Genomic DNA, 23244 nt, shown 5'->3' with positions numbered 1-23244 from the left:
CTTGTGTGATAACATCAGCCTGCCTCCGTTTGCGTGAATCGCCAGACTCGATTGGGTGACCTGTCCGTAGGACTTGATGCTCACCATTCCTGGACGGTTGTATTCCTACGGCGGAGATAGAAATGTCAAATCAGCAATAGAAAACACTTCTTGGCTAATTGAGGATAACCAAGAAAGCTTTTAAATGAAATTCAATTCAGAGACAATGATTTTGTAACAGTTAGTACTATTTTCAGTAAATAGCTTTTTCAAGATCTGTTGAAAGTCTATTACAGTTATAAATGTAAGGATTGGAGGTGGCAAACATTTGGGGTTGCCGTAAAAGATCAGCTTAATACAATTATTTTGGACTCAAGTAAGAGTAAGTATGTGGGAATGGAAATGAACAACATCATGATGATATCCTCCAGAAACACTATGACAAAAGCAGCAATGGATTGAGTGTGTAAACACTGGCTAAGTCCTACCATGATTAAGGTGTTATTCCACAGCCTGGCCTTGATGGTGATTTTGATGTCCTTCTGAATGTTGGTGAAGGTGCAGCGGATCCTCTCACATCGGGCCATGTCCTCAGGCATACCGGAGCAGTGCTGTAGGGAGGAACACATTCATTAACACAGTCAGCCAGGACTTTGTATAAACCACGTATCCTGTGACCACTGATCAGACCGCAAAAGACCGCAACTGGCACAGATGGAGATGCAAGTATTGAGATCAAACATTACCCAGTAACATTACAAGGGTCTGCATAAAGGGGTCCTGGCAATGCTTTTGAATGTGTTGCCGGCTGTCCTAAAGTTATCTTTAAAAACTAGATAACTTTAGGACAACCAGCAACACTTTATGGCAACAAGCTTGATGAGTAAGTGAGGTTAAGAGTGGTGAATTACCAGATTTGACAGTTTCTCCCCTGTCTTCAGCGACCTGGATTCTCCAGCACTAGGCTCATCAGCGTCCCTCCTCTCCCTTGTTCGTATCCCGTTCCCAAAGTCTGTGATGTTCACATTGTCACGGTCTCTGTCAAGGACGTCTCCAACACCTGCACCCTCCTGATAGACAAAATAAACGTAGGGGAGGGTTTTTGTCTTATCGCTATGCATTTTTTTTTTTGCCATTCACTTCTAGTATGATGCAATTACACAGTTATAGTAATCTTTTCTTTTGGCTGTGTTAGTACTGGAGAGCTGTCAGCCAGTCAGACTTCCCTGACTGGAAAGTTCAGTTCAGTTCAGTTCATCCTAATATTTTAAAAGGTGCCACAAATAATGCTGTCCCAGACATCTCTGTCTAGCATTTTGAAAAATGCTGGACAGAGAAAAATTTCTCCAGAAAATTATCAGCCAATCATGTCTCCTCTTACAGGCAAGAGACCAATGTGATTGGCTGGTCACTTAAGATAAAAATTTGTTGAATCACTGCCTGTCAAGGATGGATTGTGCAGGCCAGAGCCAGTCTGCTTGCTAGTACATGATTTTGCTATACGTTGCCAGTGGATTTGGCAGGAGAGGACTATCCAGTATGTCACAATCAAAGGAAATTTAAATTTTTTATCTCTCATAGTTGAACTTCTTCCTATTAAAACATTTTTGAATTGTTTTTGTTTTCATATGAAAGTTATAGAGTACAGAGTATCTTAATCAAAGAACTTCAAGATGTTCCTGATTGTTTTTGCAAACCTGAAATGAATTAGTAAATAATATAATCTGTGCATCTTTAAAAGTGATGTGTTATTTGACCACTATAGTAGTAGTGGACATCATGTCCATTCAAGTTATAATCAATATTACCTTGATCTTAAGAGGATTGCTGAGGACGGGTGGACGCTCACACACATCACCATCAGAATGTCCAGTCAACTGTGATTAGAAATTCGTAACAAAATTGAGATTGTTACACAACAAGCAAGAAGTATTGAATGGCATTATGTTACAGGGAAGCAATAAATTCAAATGGGTTATCTAACTTGCATGGTACCATTTATCGCAGCAGTGGCTATTTGTAATCTAGTGATAAAACGTACCGTGATATCCATGATGTACAGCAGCCATTTGCCGTTGGTATGGAAGGTCGGGTCGTTCGGAGTTTCGTAAGGCCAGTCAATCATAACTTCTGCACGTGGAGTTATTCCTTCCCCGGTATTCTTCAGCTGTGGAAACATTGATTCATGACTTGGTTAGCATCCCTTAATATTTCCCACATACAAACATATCATAGATGGAGTGACAGTTGGGTGAAACTTTGTTGCTTGAAAGTAAATGCAAGGACAGACTGATGGTCCAGGACTATCCATAAAGTCATTGTTTGGCAACTCCCTCATGTCTATCGTTAGTTGCATTTCATGTACTGTGTAAAATAGAAAATAACCAAGATAGTCTGCGAGCTCAAATGTTCTTTAGATCACTGCATGATGTTTAGGGATCAGTGAGTCACCAATCCATCCAACGGAATTGTAGATTTTCAGACTAAAAATATGCTCAATTCTCAATTTGGTGACTTTTTGGTGATCAGCAACTTCGGGTGCTGGTCATTAACCGTAATTTTTGGCAGTATTACCAGTCCTGTAGCAAACAATGATGTCATTATTACCGTATAGATGTGGTACACTGCTGGCCCAATGTTCTCCTCAAATTCCATGGCACTCTCACCAACCAGCTTCTTGGGTTCCTGGTAGAAAAGCTCTCTTGGGTTGGAGGACCTGAAGAAAAGTCAGTCTGTAAAGTCAGTCTCTTCGATTTCTTGGAAATACTGTCTGTTAATGCACGGTTTTCTTACTGTTTTGTCACTCACAATTAGCCTTTGAGAACAAATGCCTAGCACGTCATAACAAAGTTTGCACAGTTTTCAAGTGCAGTTTGATGCAGTCAATTAAGATACCCCCTTTAGTTGTTTAGAAATTGCAATATAACGGGGGCCGTCCTAAGACGGTTCCCGTCGTAAGACGGCACGGATTTTTTGCTGATCTTATTATCCATAAGTACACCGTGTTTGTTACCACTGACTATGCTGATTACAAAGGTAAATAAACCAAGTCCATGCATACAGCTTTAATTTGCATTCCAAGTATACTTTAACATATTTACTTCATTTTTTTTTAAAAACAGAATTCTAACAGTAATGTTGACAGTGCTGAATCACTGCGGTCACCGGCCTCTGTGTATTGGCGGCTCGTGTCGCTAACTATACAAACTCTTCCAAGCAGTCACACAACTGCCATGATGCACATAAATAAAGCTCCATAAAACACTATGAATATGGGTCTTCAAATGTTTGTTGAGTAGAAAAGCAACCAAAAGGAAGCGACATAAACATTGCCACCATTGTACTCCCAAGGGAGTGTGGCCGTGAAGGTGGCAGACTAGTCAACTGGTAGACCGCCCTACAAGAGACCAAGCTACCCTTGACCTCATAATCACCAACCTGAACTCCTACTATTCCACTCCGAGCATATCCGACCCCCTTGCCACAAGTGACCATAACACCGTCGTCGTGCAAGCAAAGAGTACACCTGTCAGCAACAAGATCATCAAGCGGGTTTGTAGGCCTTTCCGTGACTCAAGTATACGTCTATTCGGTCAGTGGATTACTACCCATGACTGGTCGGAAGTCCTGTCAGCCCCAACCACAGCCGAGAAGTCCCGTGTTTTCTACAACACCCTGCAATGCAAGATGGACCATTTCTTCCCCGTAAAACTCACCCGCCTACACATGTTCGACAAACCTTGGATTACACCTGAAATCAAGTCATTGATCTACCTGCGCCAAAAAGCCTTCGTGAACAATGACAAAATGACATACAGACACATAAGAAACAACGTACAGCGCAAGATCCACGCATCCAAGGCAAAGTACTACCACACGAACGTCAAATCATTAAAAGAAGAAGACATCGCTTCGTGGCACAGGCAGATCAAGTCCATGGCCAACTCTAACCGCTCGGAGCCTGACATCCAGATCGACGGTTTGGATCCCAGCGACACACCTAGTATTGCTAACGCAATAAACAAATCCCTTGCAACTGTGATCAACTCCCTACCGCCGTTGGATTTATCATTGCTACCAGCTTACCTACCGGCCCGACCTCCGCCTACAGTAAATCACTGGGACGTCTACATGAAGTTGCAAAAGGTCAAGACTCGTAAAGCGGCTGGTCCCGACGCCATTCCCGGCAAGCTGATCAAAGAGTTTGCTTATGAATTGAGTGTTCCGCTGGCAGACATACTAAACTCATCGCTCCAACAAGGTTTAGTACCAGATGAGTGGAAAAACGCCACCGTTGTCCCAGTCCCCAAGTGCAAACCACCGTCCGTAAATGAACTTCGGCCTATCTCCTTAACATCACTCCTGAGTAAGGTCGCAGAAAACTTCATCTGCCAGTGGGCTATGACAGACATCCTCCCGAACATTGACGCTCAGCAGTTCGGTGGGATTAAAGGCCGATCTACCACTCACTGTCTCTTAGACATGACAAACACTTTATTCAAGGCATGTGACAAGCCTAATACTCTTTGTTCCCTAGTCTCTACTGACTATAGCAAAGCTTTCGACAGAGTCAGCCACACAGTCGCGATTTGCCGTCTTGTTGAACTCGGCCTGCGGCCTTCGTTGGTCAGATGGATAGCCGATTTTCTCACAAACAGACGCCAAGTGGTGCGATACCACGGCTCGTGTTCAAACAGCGTTCTGATCACTTGTGGTCTGCCACAGGGTACGTTACTGGGCCCCCTTATCTTCACTGCTTACATTAATAGTGCAGCACAAGAAGCTCTCTCCAAGCGCTGGAAATTTGTTGATGATTTGAACATGCTGGAAGTCCGAAACCCACCTGTAAGCCCGTCACACCTGCAACAGGACCTAACTGACTTGGACAGCTGGTCAAAAGAAAGCCACATGATGCTCCACCCTGGAAAGTGCAAAGTTATGTACATACAATTCAACAGAGTCCCTTACATCCCTCGCCCACTCACAGTCAGTAATGTTGTCCTCCAAGAAGTACCATCTATGAAAATCCTTGGAATACATCTTCAATCAAACCTGAAGTGGAACTTCACTTGTGGTCTGCCACAGGGTACGTTACTGGGCCCCCTTATCTTCACTGCTTACATTAATAGTGCAGCACAAGAAGCTCTCTCCAAGCGCTGGAAATTTGTTGATGATTTGAACATGCTGGAAGTCCGAAACCCACCTGTAAGCCCGTCACACCTGCAACAGGACCTAACTGACTTGGACAGCTGGTCAAAAGAAAGCCACATGATGCTCCACCCTGGAAAGTGCAAAGTTATGTACATACAATTCAACAGAGTCCCTTACATCCCTCGCCCACTCACAGTCAGTAATGTTGTCCTCCAAGAAGTACCATCTATGAAAATCCTTGGAATACATCTTCAATCAAACCTGAAGTGGAACACTCATGTCAACACTATGTATAAGAAAGCCAGTCAACGGCTCTTTCTCCTATGTAAACTCAAACACTTCCGCCTCCCAACCGAAGATCTTGTGACAGTCTACATCACTTACATCCGTCCCATAACTGAGTACTGTGCCCCCGTGTGGCACCCCGGACTACCCAGCGTGCTCAGTAAGAAGATCGAATCTGTTCAAAGACGTGCCTGCAGAATCATTTTAGGCCCTGACTTTACGTCCTACACCAAGGCACGTGACTTACTAGACCTACCCACACTCGAAGACCGTCGCGAAGCCTTAACGATGAAGTTCGCCAGATCACTGCAGTCATCTGAGCAATTCAGACACCTTCTCCCTTCTTCTCGGGGGGAAATAAGTGGAAGGTCGACACGATCATCACAGAAACTAGACATTATACACTGTAAGACTGATAGATATAGATCCAGCGCTGTTCCTCACATGACTAGACTTCTGAACGCTTAATTGCCTTCGCTGTGTTAGCTACTCGTTGTGTTTTGAACTGTTTTATATATGTATGATAATATCCTATATATATGTATGATATTCTATGAACATCTGTGATTTAAACACCCCGAAACTGTATCAACTGTAAACGTCGTTGACCGACGATTTTAACTTGTGTATTTAGACCAGTATATTTTAATCAGTGTATCTAGAGCTCTTGACATTTTTATCTTGTGTAGTTTACCACGCAATTCAGCCGTTGGCTGCAAGGTGGCAACTGTGACGTCTGACTTTTGAATAAACCATTATTATAGAGAACGCTCCAAAGATTTATTTGACTGTAACAAATGATTCGTGCTGTCTATGAAAATAAGACTTGATAGAGAGATGTAGATGCTATTTTCATATAATCAGACAGAGTTTTGTTGATGTTGGCGGTGTCGTTTTTTCGTAATGGTTTTTTTAGTCGGGCATTCACAATCAGTGCATTTAGCCCATTGCCCGTAAAAACATCAGCTGGATTGTTCTAGGTACAGCCTTCCTCATGTGAGACAAGAAGTACATACAGTCACGATTTTACTGTAAAAAGAAAGCTAAAATATCATACTATTAATTGTTTTCTGTGTACTTAAATTTACCACTTACTTCTGAAGAGAGCAAAATGTAAAAAAAGCGTACCAAGTTATGCACACTGTCCAGCGTAGTACAAAATTGGAAGGTTACATACACGAAATTGTCTCACAGTGTTTGCCGCTTGTAACACGCAGCGCGAAAGGTTCATGAACCACATGAATGCATTTCTTATTCAAGTATGTTGTTCAAATCTATGTGTAAAAAATTCAGTCATCAAAATTTGACCACTCTCAGGCAACTAGCGATGGATCGCCATGAGTTTGAGCGCAAGAAAAAGCGTACCGTGTTTGGGCACCTCCCGTTGCATGCATGACATTGTACATAAAATTGAGCACTCTTACCCTGCAAGTGTCAGCTTTGACTCTGCCAAAACAGCAAATGCTAGCACCTCGTTTGGCATATCTGCCTGATTTGAGCTGGTCCTGAAAAGTATGGACAATACAAAATACCAATCATCTGTCCAACAAAGACAGTCTCTGTCTAACTATTTATCTATTGACCCTGAACTTACAAAGTGTAGTAAACCATTGTTAGTTTTGAATGACTTAAATTTCCTTGATAACAGTTACACAATCTTCTATTTTTCTTGAATTATAGCTTTTTAGAATGACCAAGTAAGAACATTAAATGAAATAGAATCAATTATTTTTGACTGAAATAAATTTTTGCTGTGAATAGCTGTTTTTATTTTACTACATGTAACGTTATGTGTAGTACATATAGTGAGAGAATATGACATACGTGTTTAGTTCAAATTCCATCATCATAGATTCCGTCAGGAAGCGACTGTTGATGCTGAACTGCAATTCTACTTCTTCCTGTAATAGAAATTACAATGTAAAATGAGTACAGTCAAACCTGCCAGAGTAACCACCTGATCCAAGGTAACCAACTGGGCATGAGGAACTTTTTGCTGATTAAGTCAAATGTATATTTTCTCACTACGGCAACAGACATGCATATAGCAGGAAATTGGAAAAAAAAATGAGATCACTTATTCTAGAATCTTTCTGGGAACTTTCCACCAACATGTCTGTGGAAACCAGCCACTTTACTTCATTTGAGTAACTATATACACACAAGCAAATAAACAGACTAATTGGAAACAAAAGCTCTTTATTCACAGGCATATTCTTAAAGCTAGCAACACAAACATAAGCAGCACCTGTCTCCGTAGTGGGTTTCCCAGGCTGCATTCCAGCACTGACTGGTTGACAGCATTTGGCTGACAAGACACATCCCCTGAATCTGAAGCCAGCACCCTGTTGAAGTCGAGCCCTAGCGAATGCGCCACCAGTAGTCGTGTGCTGTAGGCTGGCTCACCATCATTTGAGGCTGTGATTTTCACGTTGACTGTCCTTTGGTCTTCTGATACTCGCAGCATTGGATTCCTATAATCAGTGGATTATTTGATTAACTGAAATCACCAACCATACCACTGATACCACACAGTGACACTAGCATGTCTAGGACATGAGAAACAAAAACAGGAAGTTCTGCTGCAGTACCATAGAAAGCTGCTAAGGGGCCCATATTCAAACTTATCTCATTTTGCTGACACCAGAGAGCCATACCAAATTTAATGATACAGATCCATCCTCAGCTTGATCTTCAGTCATGCTGTCAACTAATCAACTGACAAATGGCACCAAAAATGTTATCTTCTTAACAAAGCAATGAAAAATGCATGTTTTGACCAGACAGTGCTAACATCAATATTCTCAATTAATTCAATGATGTGATGAATCCAGAAATCTAAGACAGTGGACTCATCTGGGGCATTTCTAGTCATACCAAAGGAAATTTCAATCAGCTATTGCCACACTGAGGCAGATGTTGTGTCAGATGATATTGTCAGTCAACAGTTGTTGAATTTAAAAAAGTATAAAGGCTTGGTTGAATTCTATTATGCTAATTTGTCAAGCATATCTTAAAGACGACCAAACCTTTTAGTTTCCTTTCATGCTAATGAGATAAAGGAAAACTTACTGTTCTGGAAGGTTTACAAAAGCAGCATCCATCCTCAGATTGCAGTCGCAAACCTGATCTTCGCCACAACCTCGTTTGAAGAACTCAATCTGTTGTGTAAAAAAAGAAGAAAAAAACAAGGCAATTGGACACATTTCAAGTTGAGTTCATGTAATACTGATAACTTCTTGCGACTTCATGTAAACTAGTAAAAAGTTTTAGAGTTAGGCTTGTCCAAACATGGTGATGATTGTGTAACAATCACATGCATGGCATCTTTAATCTTCAAATCCATAGAGACTACCAGTGTGTTTTGGTCACTCAATAAGGAATAAACAAAATTCTACAAAACTTTCGGGGATGCATGGTATTAGGCAGTATTGGATCAGCTTAGTGTTTTAGCCCTGTCCTTGGTGCTGAACATGTTATCAGCCAAGATAGAGCACAGACAGCTAGTATAAGGATATTTGGGAGGTGTTCAATATCAAATAGGGATGTGGCTTTGGGATTGTCTAAAGTAGCATGGATGCCAGGCTAAGAATGCATTTCCAAAGAACCTTCACATTTGCATAAGTGTATTCTTACATTCACTGATGATGTTAGTTTCTCTGCCCGCATGCCATCTTTCAGAGCCGAGGTGGGACTAAGGCTCGGGTAGTCATTCAGCTGGGGGAGGTTTCTGCCGCTTGTTGACAGGGCTGGTGGGTCTTGTTCTATCCAGTACTTTAAGTTCACCTTGACAGGTGTTACCAAGTTCCTCTCATCTTTCTGTGAGCAAAAGGAAAGTACATTGTATCAGTAACAACGAAATACAGGTGTTGCAAGTAACTGCTTAGTAGTGTCAGCACTTAATGATATGAGAAAGTGGAAGTTGACCACACACGTACACCACTACAATTTGTACCACTAGGACTATGCCCCAAGCTGTAGTGTGAACTCTGATGTCCATGGTCCAAGTATGGCCCAAGGGCTATAAAAATGGGGACTGGTGCTGTCCCATACCCCATATGGTGTGGGAAGGAGTGAAAGTTTTCTTCAAAAACAATGTGGAAATTTCAAGCTCAACTGCAACACTGATGTATTATGCTAAACTATTGTTATATACCAACTGTTAAATTCTAAAACAGGTATTGTTACCATTTAAAAGCAGCATGGAGTCTAGATCTTATCAATGGTTACCCTGACCTTCAGGTAGAGTCGATATGTTTTCTCCTTTCCTGCATTGCCGGGTGCTACCCTTTTCATGGTGTGGGATATCTTGGGAGTCTTCCTGTTCCTGGTGTTGTAGAAGAACACTCGGGGATTTCTGACATCGACATCAGCTTCAAGTTCATACTTGATATCTGTAATCATCATCAATATGAAGAGATTAATGAATAAATCTGTGGTTACACAGCAATGTGATGTAAGACATTGAATTAATAAATTGGGTTCAAAAAACACAGTCAATATATGATATCCTGTATGGTAACCAAAATTGACATATATCTGCCATTATAAAGATCAAGTCATTTGAGAGATCTCTAGTAAAATGCTCAACAGGTCTGCACATTTTATCATTCAACAAGCAGGAATGCATTTTGCTGGAGGATATTGTATTGGATGTGACTTTAGACACAATTTTCAGGATGGCAGATATATACAAACAATAGAAGAAACAGATCCTCGAATCATCACATATGAAGCATTGTTTAATTTCTTTTATAAAAATTGAGCCAGCACAAACTGGCACTAACATTTAATCCTACTGTTAAATCATTTTGTTAGATGGGCACTACGAATGGGATGTTTTATATACAGTCCATCCGGGGAAGAGCACCATCGTATATGTCCACATTATTCCGATGGATGTCACCCCCGACCCTAAGGGTCAACACACGTGCAGCGTCTACACGGTTACGGGACTATGACCCCCACTTGCTTCAGTTGCCACATGTCAGAGTGACGTCATTTCGTGGCAGTCTGCAGTACTACGGTGTGCAGCTGTGGAACAAGCTTTCTCATGAAACACGAAGCATGATGAAGTTCAGGACATTTAGGCGCCAATTACACCTAATGGCTTAGTAATGCTATTTTTACAGTATGTTGTTATTCATTGTTATTGTGTTGTTTTTATGTATGCGCATGTGCCCAGGATTGCCTGAAAAACAGGTCAACGCTGACCTGAGATGTATTCCTGGTAAAATAAATAAACTGAAACTGAATCCGAGTCACAATACTTTGTACTTACCAATTTCGTTAGGGCCAAACGGGCGATCTTGGACATCATCGTACTGGAATGACACCTTGACCTCGACACTGCAAACAAATTTTATGAAGATGGTGATATTTCTGCAGTCTAATGAAGAAGGTAGACTAAGATAATAAAAAGTAAATGTGCAATGTATTCAGCAAAATTAACGATAATTTCAATTAGTTACAATAGTTTCACCAGGTTATTAAGTCAAACGTTTTTGTACAAAACCAAGACAGTGTTTTATTCAAGACTGACATTTTGGTGACCATATGTCCCCCTCCTAAGGGCAATTCTGACAGATACTAATATGCACAGCAGCTAGGTGTCGCTATTAACAGGTCACCGAGACGACTCAGTCTTGAATAGAATTTGTTGTATAAAAAGACCTTTGTTATCTACCAAGTATTAAGTACTGTAATTGACAACAAAATTAGGGGAAAAAATGACGTGGAATAGGAAGTTGTCTCACCAGGCATAGACATCAGCAGGGCTGTTTTGGTCCAGCTGACAGACCACCTGATCTGGTTTGATCTTGTCAGAGTTCATCTCACCTGGCCTGGGTACCATGACCAGAGGCTCATTGTTGGGGCTTAAAGGTTTCAGGTCAACAACAGGTCGAGCCCTGTGAAAACATCATGTTCAGTAATATCAGAGAGGTACATGACATATTTTGACAACATCAATGCCAATAACATTAATACTTACAAGTAGAAATCTACCAAAAGTTATATTCACAAAAGTTATATTGCAATGTTGCATAAAACAGCTCTTACATGTTATGGCCATTGGTGTTATTGACCAAAAAAACACTGTCAGATGCTTTTCATTTTTTGTTTTGTTATAATATTAACCATGTTAGGTCCTTGAGAATATGTACATACCTGAACAACATGGCTGTCCCTTCCCCATCCCCCACCAGCAGGTCCGGATAGCCGTTCCCATCCATGTCCAGTCCTCCGGACAGTGCAACGCCGAGGTTACGGACCGGGGAGCTCAGCTTCGAACTCCTGATGACCTGTGCGGCACTCTGAATGATGCCACTGCTGCTGCCAAGGAAGATGTAGATGGCCCCTTTGCCACCATCTTGATAAGGTGCTCCAACAGCCAGGTCTGCAACAATGGAGGGTAGATGTTATCATTGCCTTTGCCATGAAGGTCATATTCTTTGTGTGGTTTTGTGTGTGGACAGCATAACACTTAAACAGATGAAAACTGTGGATGAATCATTTTTTTTTTTGCAAAAAGGTTATATTCTCTGTGTGTTTTTGTGAGTGGACAGCATATTAGTCCAGATGCTGTGGATGGATCTGTATTTTGTCTAAGAATCAAACAGGTGTCAGGAAAATGAAGGGCAAGTTTGATTGTGTGTCACATAGCAGCTTTCTATGGTATTGCAGCAGAAATTGTTTTGATGCATGTTATATGATGACAATTATATGTTGACAATTATATGATGACAATTATATGATGACAATGATTGTGCTATAGATAAGCTGCAGTTTTGTGTTTAATGTTCCAGTACACAGGAATTATAAATCCTGTAAAGGTACAGTTCTTAACATTGGTAATATGATAGTTATATAAGATACAAAAGCAGACATGTATAACATAATTGTTTAAATGCACTGGGATTCATACACATTTCAAATCACTTGTAACCATTTGTTTTCCAACACAATAAATATTCATCGTTGATCCTTTTATAAAAACAGCAATGGATAAAGGGAAAGCGTAATGTTACCTCAGATCTAGAACCATACACACCTTGATAGCCATCTCCGTTCATGTCACCCATCCTCGCTAGAGAGGCTCCAAAGAAAGAATCGCCCTTCACCTCTCCGTGGAGTTTGATTGGTTGAACGTTGTCCAAGCGCCCGTCATTATTCTGTTCGGGGGATGAAAAGCCCAATGATAAATGCACTCCTGTCTGAGCAATCAGTAGGAATGACAAGCAAAAACGTGTTCTCAATCAAGTATCCTAGAACCCTTTTTCGGGGCCTACATGTATACGTACATGTACATAGTTTAGCTCTTCAGCAGTTGGACAAACCTACTTACTTGGTAATTTTGTCTCAGCCATACTGAGGATTCACTGCGCAGCTCAAGGGCCGAGGCAATGGCCTTTATTCCACACATAAATGAAGACAAAAAAACTTCACCCCAATGAATGAATGAAGCAAAGCAGGATGGTCACACTGATCAATCCTATGGGCAAAACGATTTGAAACAAAACCTTTCCCCTTCTTCCAAGATCTTTTGAAACTTTTTTTCACTGAATTGAGTCTATTGAGCAACTGTCGAATGACTAAAAAAAGTAAAATTGGATATCTATTACCTCTGTATTCGACTTTATAAATTGAATATGATGCAAAAAGTAACATTATGATTTGATAGATGCAAAAAGTAACATTATGATTTGATAGACAGCAAACGTACAAACACACTTTATCAATGAAATCCTTTTGATACGTACTAAGAAAAGATTTTGTTTCAGTGGTAAGGAGGTGTCAGTATACTATTATGTAGCTTACTGGACTGAGGGCTGGATCTGCAGGGTTGATGTAGATGTACACTGCACCTCCCTTTCCATCTGCACCAATATACTGTGGTGCACCAACAGCAAGGTCATCATACCTAATAGTGAAGATAAGAACAAACATTTTAAAACTTTGATCTAACTCTATTCAGTAGACATTGGAATGTTTGGGGTAAGTTTTATTTTTGCGCTTTTGACGTCTTTCGCAAATATATGTGTCTTGTATTTGTACTATCAAACACTGTGAAAACCTGCAAAAACCATTTAGAATCAAGCAATATGAAAAACAACAAGTCAAGGCTTCCTTCTCTGGAGCAACTTAACAAAATTGGATTGGATTTAGTTTGACTCATGAGCACTGAACTACGTTTTAGGCATATTAAAGGTTATTACTCAATTTTGTCTGAAAGATTTTAGGAAACGCACCCGTCATTGTTCAGATCTATAGCTAAGACTGCATAGCCAAAACCAGACTTGTATTGCTCCCCCTGGAGGATGAAGGAAGGAAACAGCATGTTGTCGGAGTTCTGCGTATCATCCGGAATGGACTTGTGGAAAAACGCGACTCCTCCAAGACTTTGGTTGTGGCCCGGCGCGCCTCCAATGTAGTCAAACCCGTAGTCGATAAAGTCGCTTGTGAAGTCTCGGAATTTTCCACATGTTACTGATGTACCTGTTGGTGGAAATAACAAAAACAGATTGTAGTAACTGTTTTAGGATCATGACAAAGTTACACAAGTGTTTTATTCAATCCAACATTTGACTGTCAGCCACCTTCCTCATGGCATTTCTGACTGCTTACCTTTTTGCAGTGCAAAACAGAACAGTCATCCTTGAAGAACACTTGTTTAGGTTACCGTAATGTTGGCTTGAATAAAACACTTCAGGTTGTGTAAAGACCTTTGTCATCCAATTACTTACAAACCTGATGAAACTATTCACAGATTGTACTTGTGTCTTATATCTATCGAAAATGAGACAGCAGGTACATTACACTGGTCAGCCGAGACTGGTAAAATGTTGTGCACAGAGCTTACATACAATGAACAGACAGCAGGTTGACAAAATATTTGACATGTGCAAAATCTGCTTGTCATGTACTTTCATTCCCCTGGTAGGGGCTATTGCCCCCAAGTCTTGTGGGAAGTCTTGTTGGGGGCAATCCCCCCAAACCGAGTAAATTTGCCCACATTGACATCCCAAGGCATCCTAGCGGCGATCGCCCCCGTCGGCACCCGAAGTCCTGTTGGGCAATCGCATCCCAGGCTTGTTGGGGGCAATCACCCAAAACTGGTACCAGAAGTCCTATTGGTCACTCACCCCCATTGGCTCCCCTAGTCCAGTTCGGGGCAATCACCATACTGGCACGCCATGTCCTGGAAGGGCAATCGCCCCAAAGCCCTGGCAGGGAAGGGGCAAACGCCCCAACTGCCCTTCAAACTGATGATATCTAAACAGGACAGCTGAATAATTCAGACTTTGAACGGAGCAATTACCGGCCCGCACAAGTTGTAGTTTTCGCGGAATGACTCTCTTCAAAATGTATATATCAATCTAGCCTCCATAGCAGGCTCTCTGGGGCTTTTTTAATGGCTCATGATACACTTTTGCTGGCCTGCTATGGAGGCTACAATATGGGACTGACACTCAGATAACCACCGGTTGATCAATGCACATACATGTACGCACTTGGACAGTTTTGACTCACCCAACATAGCTCCTTTATCTATACCGAGAGGTTCCAGATTGTTCTTCCCCAAACCACCCTTTTTGGCAAACTTCGACTGATCCAGGGGGTTTTCGGATCCAGAAGTCGAGTATACAGTACCTGAAAAAAATTTCCATCAGCTCAACATTAGATTTTGTAACATTTGTGCATTTTGTATCAAATAAATCAATGAATAGAATGTACAAAAAGTAGACTGATTTCTGTAATTAGCACTTCAGAATGAAACAAGAGTTCAGCAACCTCATACCTCCACTTGTAGATTAATTTCATTGTCTCATCTTGTCTAATTGATTATGCAAATAAGGCTGCAATAAGCATAATATTCAACAACATATATTGACCTTTCTCTTTGCATTTCATCATAGATTATGCAAATGGCTGGCTCACTTACATTTTCATATGCATACTGCTGTACACCTTCAACTAAGTTAAAGATATCACAAGTATGTAATTCCCACTATTTACCAATGAGGAATGATGCTACATTAATTATGCAAATTATACTCTTATTTGCATATATAATCTTTTTTGCTTAATTAGTACCTGCCATAAATTACAAAATAATATTACATACATATGTACTGCTATGTAGTGGTAATAACTATTTGTAACAGTTTGATTGAGACACGAATGTTGAAATAACTTCCAAGATTTCGGAATGTACAAGCTCAACCGTCAACGTGAACTTAGTATTTCCTTACCAGTCCAGCTGTAAACTCCTAGGTTTCCCAGCACGATATCCACCTCATAGTCACCTCCTGAATATGTAAAGTCGTCCTACAAAGAATAAGAATTTAAAGTGTGTTTTTGTGTGTGTGTGGCTAAGGGCTATTAATCCATTCTCTCGGGTACAGACCCACTGTTTGTACATGTCATCAGCAATGACTCCAGCCCAGCCCTGGCGAACTGGTTTGTGATCCGTCCTTCTCAGTGGCGACGTCAGCGCTGGCCAGCCGTCACCAACCAATCACGTCGTCGCCTACGGTCTAGAGGCAACGTGATTGGCTGGTACTACAGTAGTAGCCTTCCTTTACTCCAATAACAGGAGGGGAGTACTAGTATCTGATTGGCTGACAGCTGACCAACGCAAACGATAACCTCAAGCATGTTAAAGTTAATGTTAAAATTTGTTATCGTTTACTCTATGTGGAAATTCAGCTGACCACATGGATTGTATGGACTACTGTCGTGTTGATAAATCATCTGTTTAATTAAAAGAAATGACTATGAAGGTTTGACATGCATGTAATGGGATTCGCAAGGTAACAGTCACATTGTGCATCAAACTGTCAAGAAATGTCAGCATTTTTAGAACGAATGCAGAGTCCTTCTAAACAGTTAAGGTTCCACGTTTGCATTGCACATCTTCAATACTTCCCCGCATTATGTTCTGTGCGTAGTATTGAATAGTGGGTTTACGTACCGGACCGGGAACGAAGTGAGGACTAAAGACCACTGATGTTCCTGCCTGTGCATACCCATACTGCTCGTGATCAAAACTGCCAGTGTCTCCGAAAGGTCTATGAAAGCAGAAAAACGTCGTTGTCAATTGGGTTGGATTGCTGACCATTTTGCCTAGATCATTAAAGACTGGTCGGTTGAGCAACCAGTGCCGCACGCGAACAGTACCGTACCGTACATTCGTTGCGTTTTCAGCTTCGAGTTTGTAGTCAGTTGCAAAGTAAAGTAAAGTTGAGTAAAGTAGGTAAGTAACAAACTAACTTAGCAAACAAGGTGCAGCGGAATTGCTTTTAGACCCATGGGAGCTCAACAAAATAATCACAAATGATGCAATATGTAGTAGTGCGTGTGCTACTACTGTAGGTAGTGCTTGTGCATATACATGTGAACAAGGCAGGTAAGACTGTGTAGCATTTTTGAGTGATGTCATCAACGTTGCCACCGCTAAATGTTGGTGTCCCTATCACCATTTCAGAGAATCGTAACTCAAGCGTTTTGTACATTGAAAGGTAAATTTAAAGTTGTAAATATCTACAGCTTCTTTTAGAACATGCTAGTACATGTAACAGAAGAATTATGAATAAAACACAAAATTGCAGCGTACACTTGAGCTCTTGAGATTAACGATTAATTGAAAAGGCAATTGTAAATTGGAGACACCAACTTGGCGGTACCGGTCAGCACCTGCCATATTCATTGGAATGTGGAAGGATGAAAACGCTCATTTCTACCTCTTTCCCCCAGAACGGCACACCCGCCGCCGTCTCTTTGCGACCTAATCAAAATTTGACAGAATGCGCAACGAATTGTATAGAAAAAACTTTTTGCGCTTTTTAATTGAATTTTGCGACCTAAAATTTGACAGAACGCTATACGAATTGTATACAACAACAAAAAACGAATTTTGTTACGCTTTTTGCATTTTGTTGCCTTTCACGCTTTTACATTTTGTATGATATAGCCAGTATGAAATCAGATGTTACACACATCCGTTTTAGGTCGCAGTGACAGCACAGGCTTGATCGCCGTTTAGTGAAAAGGGGCCTTAGTCATTGGTTGTCATCCTGGCTAACAAGCCTACACCTACGTCCGGTCATCAATCTCCCCTCGAAAGTCATTCTCCAAGAAGAAACAGCGTCCGACCGGGGCCTCTTTCCTTAACTCTCCAGATCCTTCAACTTTCTTGTACTGGTGGCCACAGATCTGAAGATGGCAGACACAAAGTTGTTTAGTCCTCGGAAGTATAAATCTGTCTTCCTGTATTTCACACCCTGTTAACAGTTTGAATTTGGGGCTTTAAACAGCCTTGAAAATTGGCTGATGTGAAAATGTGTAGTTAACGTTCTTTGATTAGTTTCTTGATATACTTGTGCTCTTACAAAATGCATCTATATGATTACAATATGATGTTGAAAATGACATATTGCCATGTTTGTTTGTTTATTTGGATCTCCAGGAGTGTTACATTTGGTTACACACTTCTGTCTTGAGTCCGTTTACAATACAATTAAATAAAATGTACAGAACAAAAACTTTATGCTATTTGTTTACAGAAACTTCAAAGAAAATCAACTGTGAGTGTGAGATGTCAGAGTACTGTGCAACACAACGAGTAGGCAAAGGACGACTTCCTACCGCCACTTTGCCCGGCTCTCCACTCAGAACGTCAGCTGCAATGGCTCCACCCATGAACTGCTTTTCTTTATTCTCCAAGTTGCGATTGGGCTCTTCAGTTGAAGACAAATAGAGATTTAAAAGACGCCCACTATCATTCATTTAAGTACATCGAATGGTCATGCATTTGGACAAATTTTTGAATGCAGATTTTATGTTTTACATATACCAATCTGAGATCTCTGTACCGTAGTGGACAACCGAGGTTGGTTACCTGTAACAACTGAAACCAAATTTCTGCCTGTAAAGTTTCTTTTTAGAAAAAAAGTTTAAAGCAAATCCTAAAAATGCGTTCAAAATCGGAATTGTCTCTTATAAAAAAAGGAAATGGAATTGGCCTTTCTAGTTTTGGAGTTTCTTTTCTTGGGTGACATCAAATAATGTTGACACAAAGCGTTAAAGGAACTATTTCGATTTTAGTAGACGCTATCTCTGAATAGTTCATTTAAAACGTCATCCTGTCTCTTTAGTTTTATGTTTACTCACTCGTCCAGATCAAATGTAAAAACGTTAACATTAGCTTGATTGCAAATTTTGATAAGGAGATTCGCGATTTTAAGTCCGCATAAGCAAGGTCAAAGGTGAAACCCCCTGACTCATAAACAGTTCTTGTGTCGGCCATTCGTTTTACATGTCCAGATTCCATTGGTAGATAGCAATTTAGAACGCATTTTGTTGGTGTCTCAGGGGCCTTCACCCTCGACCTTCGAGAACTCTCTTATTGATATACAGCAAGTTTAATGTTTATGATTAAGACAGCGTATGCCAATTATGCAATTAACAAACCTGACTTTAATTAAGAGCACACAAACAATGTACAATTAGAATACATGGGAAATGCACCAACAATCTAAGGAAATAAGGCAACAATGAGTGAAAGATAAATATCTATATGTACAAATACAAAAAGAGATAAATAAGACAGATACAAACACCCCGGCCAAGGAATTATGTGGATTACATCCACGCCAATATGCACAACAGATGAGATAACAAGAACTTACGCGCGTTGTCAAAGTTCAACTCCTCGCAGTCGTCCTTTTCCGAAGTGACGGGGCACCTGTACACGGTGCCTGGTTCGACCACCCCCGGCAGGTACCTACTGTTGGCCTTCGGTGCACCAACGAGCAATCTGTGACAGACGGAGAAAGTTTGATTTATTAGCTTTAAAGTTGATCAACCATATGTCCATTTCCATTTTATCAATTGTATAGTACTGGGCATCATTGCAAAGCATATATTTATTTCCGTTTACATTGTTACAACATTTATCATGATCCTGGGTATGTTTGGGTTAACTATACTATGTCTGTTCAGCCATTTGTTTAACCATCCTGAACACTTAGGAATCATGATATTGTAATGGAGAAGTTCAAGAAAGAAATTTAAAAAAATATTGAAAACAACCATAACAAACTTTTTGGTGCCCAGCCTTTTTTTTCTTCGCATACCCTCTTCAGTTTTGAGACGACCAGAGTATGGCCTTACGTAAGATTTCTATGGCCAAACTGACTACCCTTCAATCCCATTGGTTTTGCCTCGGTACATGTAGGTAGTGGGTTCATTTGATCGTATTGTCACCGCTTCGCTGTTTGACCCTTTTGAAAAGGTCGTCCCAAATCACCTCGTCGGACTGGTTTTTAGGAGCAATATGGAGTCCGTACCCGTACATGCTACCCCCGAGCGAGAACACGCACAGATTCCTAACACATCTGGGCATAAATTAGTACCTAACTCATATATTGTACAAATATATTCAGAATATGTTTAGTTTGCGTATCAAGCAGGAGTGAAACATACCCCACACAGAATTATTTTTACTATCAATTCTCAGATCGTCTATACAGTTGCCTTAAGAGGTCCATGTATTTTCATAGATAGGCCCTATACATTATATCTTATATCTCGAACCAGATTTGGTGCAAGCAACTTAAGTTATTTTGACGAACTAGTTATGCTGTATTCTTAATTGACCGAATGTAAAAAAAACCAACCAGGCTTCCTTGAAAATAGATTGTCTAGATAAAAGTAGTAGTTATTTTTATGAGAAACATACAAAGGTAACAAACTTTGAATGCATGTGTATGTTAGATTTAAGTATATTGAGATTCTCCCACTGTCTCCAGATAGTTAAGACAGTTGGTCTGCCTTATCTAATGCCATTTTTGACGCTTTGAAATGACATATGCATCAATGTGTCTTTTATGCAATTTACCCCGAAGGTACCAAACTGTAGTTTATTGAACAGTTTGCCTGCATGATATCAGCACTAGTACCCTACGACTAGACACAAAGTTTAGTATGTTAAGTTCGCTTTCCCCATGAAATGCTCGCCCCTTGTGGCAAATCAGGTATATTATTTCACGAGATAACACGAGTGGTCTCCTTCTATTGACCAGATGGTTTTCAGGGTGACAAAAGCACTCACGAAAGCTATTCGCCCTGGAGTTACGTTCCGCCTCCCGTTTATTTACCTATCTCCCCTGATTACATGGTCATCACGGCTTCATCAACTCTTGCCAGATGTAACAACTTTGATAGACAACTTTGCACACCTACGCTTTTGGTATATGGGCATTCAATCTATGAGATATTGCATATAAGGGCCCGGTAGTACGATCGACCGTCTTACGATCACAACTCTTTGAACAGTCGTGCATGTACATGTATCACGGGTACAAAAGTCATATGCCTTGTTACGGAAATGGCTGTCTTAGATCCTTGTCGGCGTCTGGTTCTGTCACAGCCTGCTTGAATTATGTTGATTGCATAAAAATTGCACGGTGAAATAAGATAAAGTACGACGAATATGTAACAAGACAAAAACGTAACTGACTTGTCACGGATACAAAGGAGGTTACTTAATTGTCGCATACAAGTAGAACACCTAGTACCTACGTCCTTTTGGGTGTCTTTCAGCTAAACCAGACATGAAAGATTGATTTATGCTCATAATAAATTAAATACACTTATCATAAGTTGTTTGACTTTCAAGGTGGTCGTTTTTGCTTAGTCAGGTTGTTGTGTTTGACTAGTTTGATAGTTTGTTCTCCAGAATGAGATTGGAGAAGCGCATTTACAACAAGGCCCATTTTCTTTTGCCTGGCGGGAAAATATTCTGCACGCGATTGGTGCGTCCCATATGTCAGTTTACAATCATTATTATCTAGGTCAGCATATTTTATTTGGGTGCAGAATTTGAGAACGTAGGCGTCATTTGTGACTAAAAAGCATGACTAAAATCTATATCCGGTCGTCAAATATCCAACGTGCACTTTTTCCGTTTTGTGTGTGTATCATGTAATGCTTTAAGCCTAGGCCAAGAGAAACATGATTATATCATTGTGCTATTGTATCTCATTAGCCAAAATGTCGCTCTGAACGTTAAGGTAGCAATCTGCACTCAAAACGAAGCAACACTTTCCATTCTGTTCTAAACTTGTGACAGACGTGGAAAAGCAAGGACTTGATATGAGTTGTGTTGCCTCTAGATCTATTTCGGTTCCTTGAAAAAGTCACATTTGCTGTAAACATAAAAACAATCACAAAAAAACACAATGTCAGAGCTTGTAGCCTAACAAACAAAGAGAGTCGATTTTTTATGAATAATTTAGCTTGCTACCTAAGTTGTTCGGCATTTCCGCCCAAAGAACAGACCGGTCTTTAACATAATACAAATAGACACAACAAACATAGCAGTTAAAAGTCTTAAGTTTAGAAGCACACCACACCATAATTACCACTTGGAGAAAGGCCGCGTATCTGGTATCTTTGTCCTCGTGAAACATGTCGAACAATAAGCAAGCTGGACAGGTCATAAACACTGGGTACAGACAGGGAGATCATCTCGGTTCCTGTCTGTCTTGGACTGGTACCGGTTAAGTCTAACCATATGTATACAGAGACGGGGCTCTGATTGGATAGAAAGTTTGGAAAACTTTAAAGTAAAGACGGTTCATTCTATCTGCTTTTCAAGTTGGAGATAATACAACAGTACTACAACTTTCACTTGTGTCCATAATTTCAGAAAACAAAACATGGGCACTCCGAATGAGTGCAAACAACTTCTAGTTTCGTTGGTACATTGGGTACAATAGATTGATATGTTTTTAAGGGAGATTTAGATAACAGACTTTACAAAACAGAGACAAGGGTAGACCTACGACCTATACGTCCACTGGAGGGCAAAAGTCAGTTGAGTAAGGCGGCCTATGGTACACAGAGTAGAGGTGCAACTTACACATGCTCATCGCCGTCCCTGATGTGGTGTTGCGCCACCGAATACCCGAACTCAGTGTTTGATGGCATCGTCTTTATCACGGGGTCTCTGATGTCCAAGTTGAAGGAAGAAACGGCCACTAAGAGCGCAAGAAAGAAAACAGACGGGAGCGCCTTAAGAGACGCCATGTTGGAACACAGGCAAAGGTGGCCTAGTGTAGGTCTAAAGAATGCACAGTGCGCCCGGGGCACTGGAGGTGGGTTCTGGCCTATGACACCTGGTGCATAACTAATGAAGTTCCCGTAGCAGCCTTTCAGGTTTTCGCGTTACCTATAGCACAGGCGACGCTATTATACGGATATGTGGGCCTGTCACAGTGTATGTGTACCCAGAGGGGGTGGCGTCGACAATTAGTGCCTGGGTGACAGACGGCAGAGCCAAATCACATCGAAGAGTTACGTCATACCCTTAACAGGACTAAGCAACACCTGTGACAGGTAAAGCGGGCATCGCACTGTTCTGCGCAAAATGGCGCAATTTGGCGCATGAAGTTGCATTTTGTAAAATCAACAATTCGCGGTTCGCGAAAGGGTGCAACTTAAGATGAAATAAAATAAATCTCACCAATGTTACGCTAAATAGTAAGCGCCTTTTGACACTGCAAATCTTTTTATATGCATTGCACATTGGTTTTAAATGCAGTAGAAAAACTACGATTACCAATAACCTGTTCATAAGGGCTTCATGTGCAAATTCGTCGAATGCCAGTGTGACCGCAACGTATAATTGTCAAGAATTCCCCCAAAATGAAATTTTACTCAATTCACAGGACACCAAAGTTGCAGATAAACTTGAAGGTTTAAATAACTTCTTTGTTGTCTTCTCAGCTTCCCTGCTTCGTGTGATATGAACCACAGGAAAAG

General features: G+C 40.8%; 2 protein-coding genes across 2 annotated transcripts in view; both read right to left on the bottom strand.

Moving 5' to 3' along the window:
• LOC118411330 overlaps positions 1–99 on the bottom strand; it is a gene marked incomplete in the record, with an annotated part of 4353 nt that extends 4254 nt beyond the window's left edge. Inside the window, 1 exon segment of the mRNA XM_035813545.1 lies at positions 1–99.
• Positions 81–22574, bottom strand: LOC118411778 (integrin alpha-PS1-like). The gene is made up of 25 exons (XM_035814264.1): positions 22343–22574; positions 19107–19234; positions 18064–18155; positions 17516–17631; positions 16391–16487; positions 15669–15744; positions 14947–15066; positions 13665–13911; positions 13234–13336; positions 12467–12587; positions 11584–11812; positions 11172–11324; positions 10697–10764; positions 9652–9809; positions 9052–9234; positions 8488–8576; positions 7664–7889; positions 7240–7316; positions 6840–6920; positions 2587–2695; positions 2021–2146; positions 1788–1856; positions 891–1049; positions 454–590; positions 81–105 (listed from the first exon to the last, which is right to left on the bottom strand). The coding sequence occupies exons 1-25, from the start codon at positions 22507–22509 to the stop codon at positions 81–83; spliced, it is 3156 nt and encodes a 1051-aa protein (XP_035670157.1). The 5' UTR covers positions 22510–22574.
• Positions 22575–23244: the final 670 nt, after the last annotated feature.

Source organism: Branchiostoma floridae, chromosome 3, assembly GCF_000003815.2.
Source record: "Branchiostoma floridae strain S238N-H82 chromosome 3, Bfl_VNyyK, whole genome shotgun sequence".
In the NCBI taxonomy this organism is placed as follows: Eukaryota; Metazoa; Chordata; class Leptocardii; order Amphioxiformes; family Branchiostomatidae; genus Branchiostoma; species Branchiostoma floridae.
This window is presented reverse-complemented; position numbering and strand designations above follow the sequence as displayed.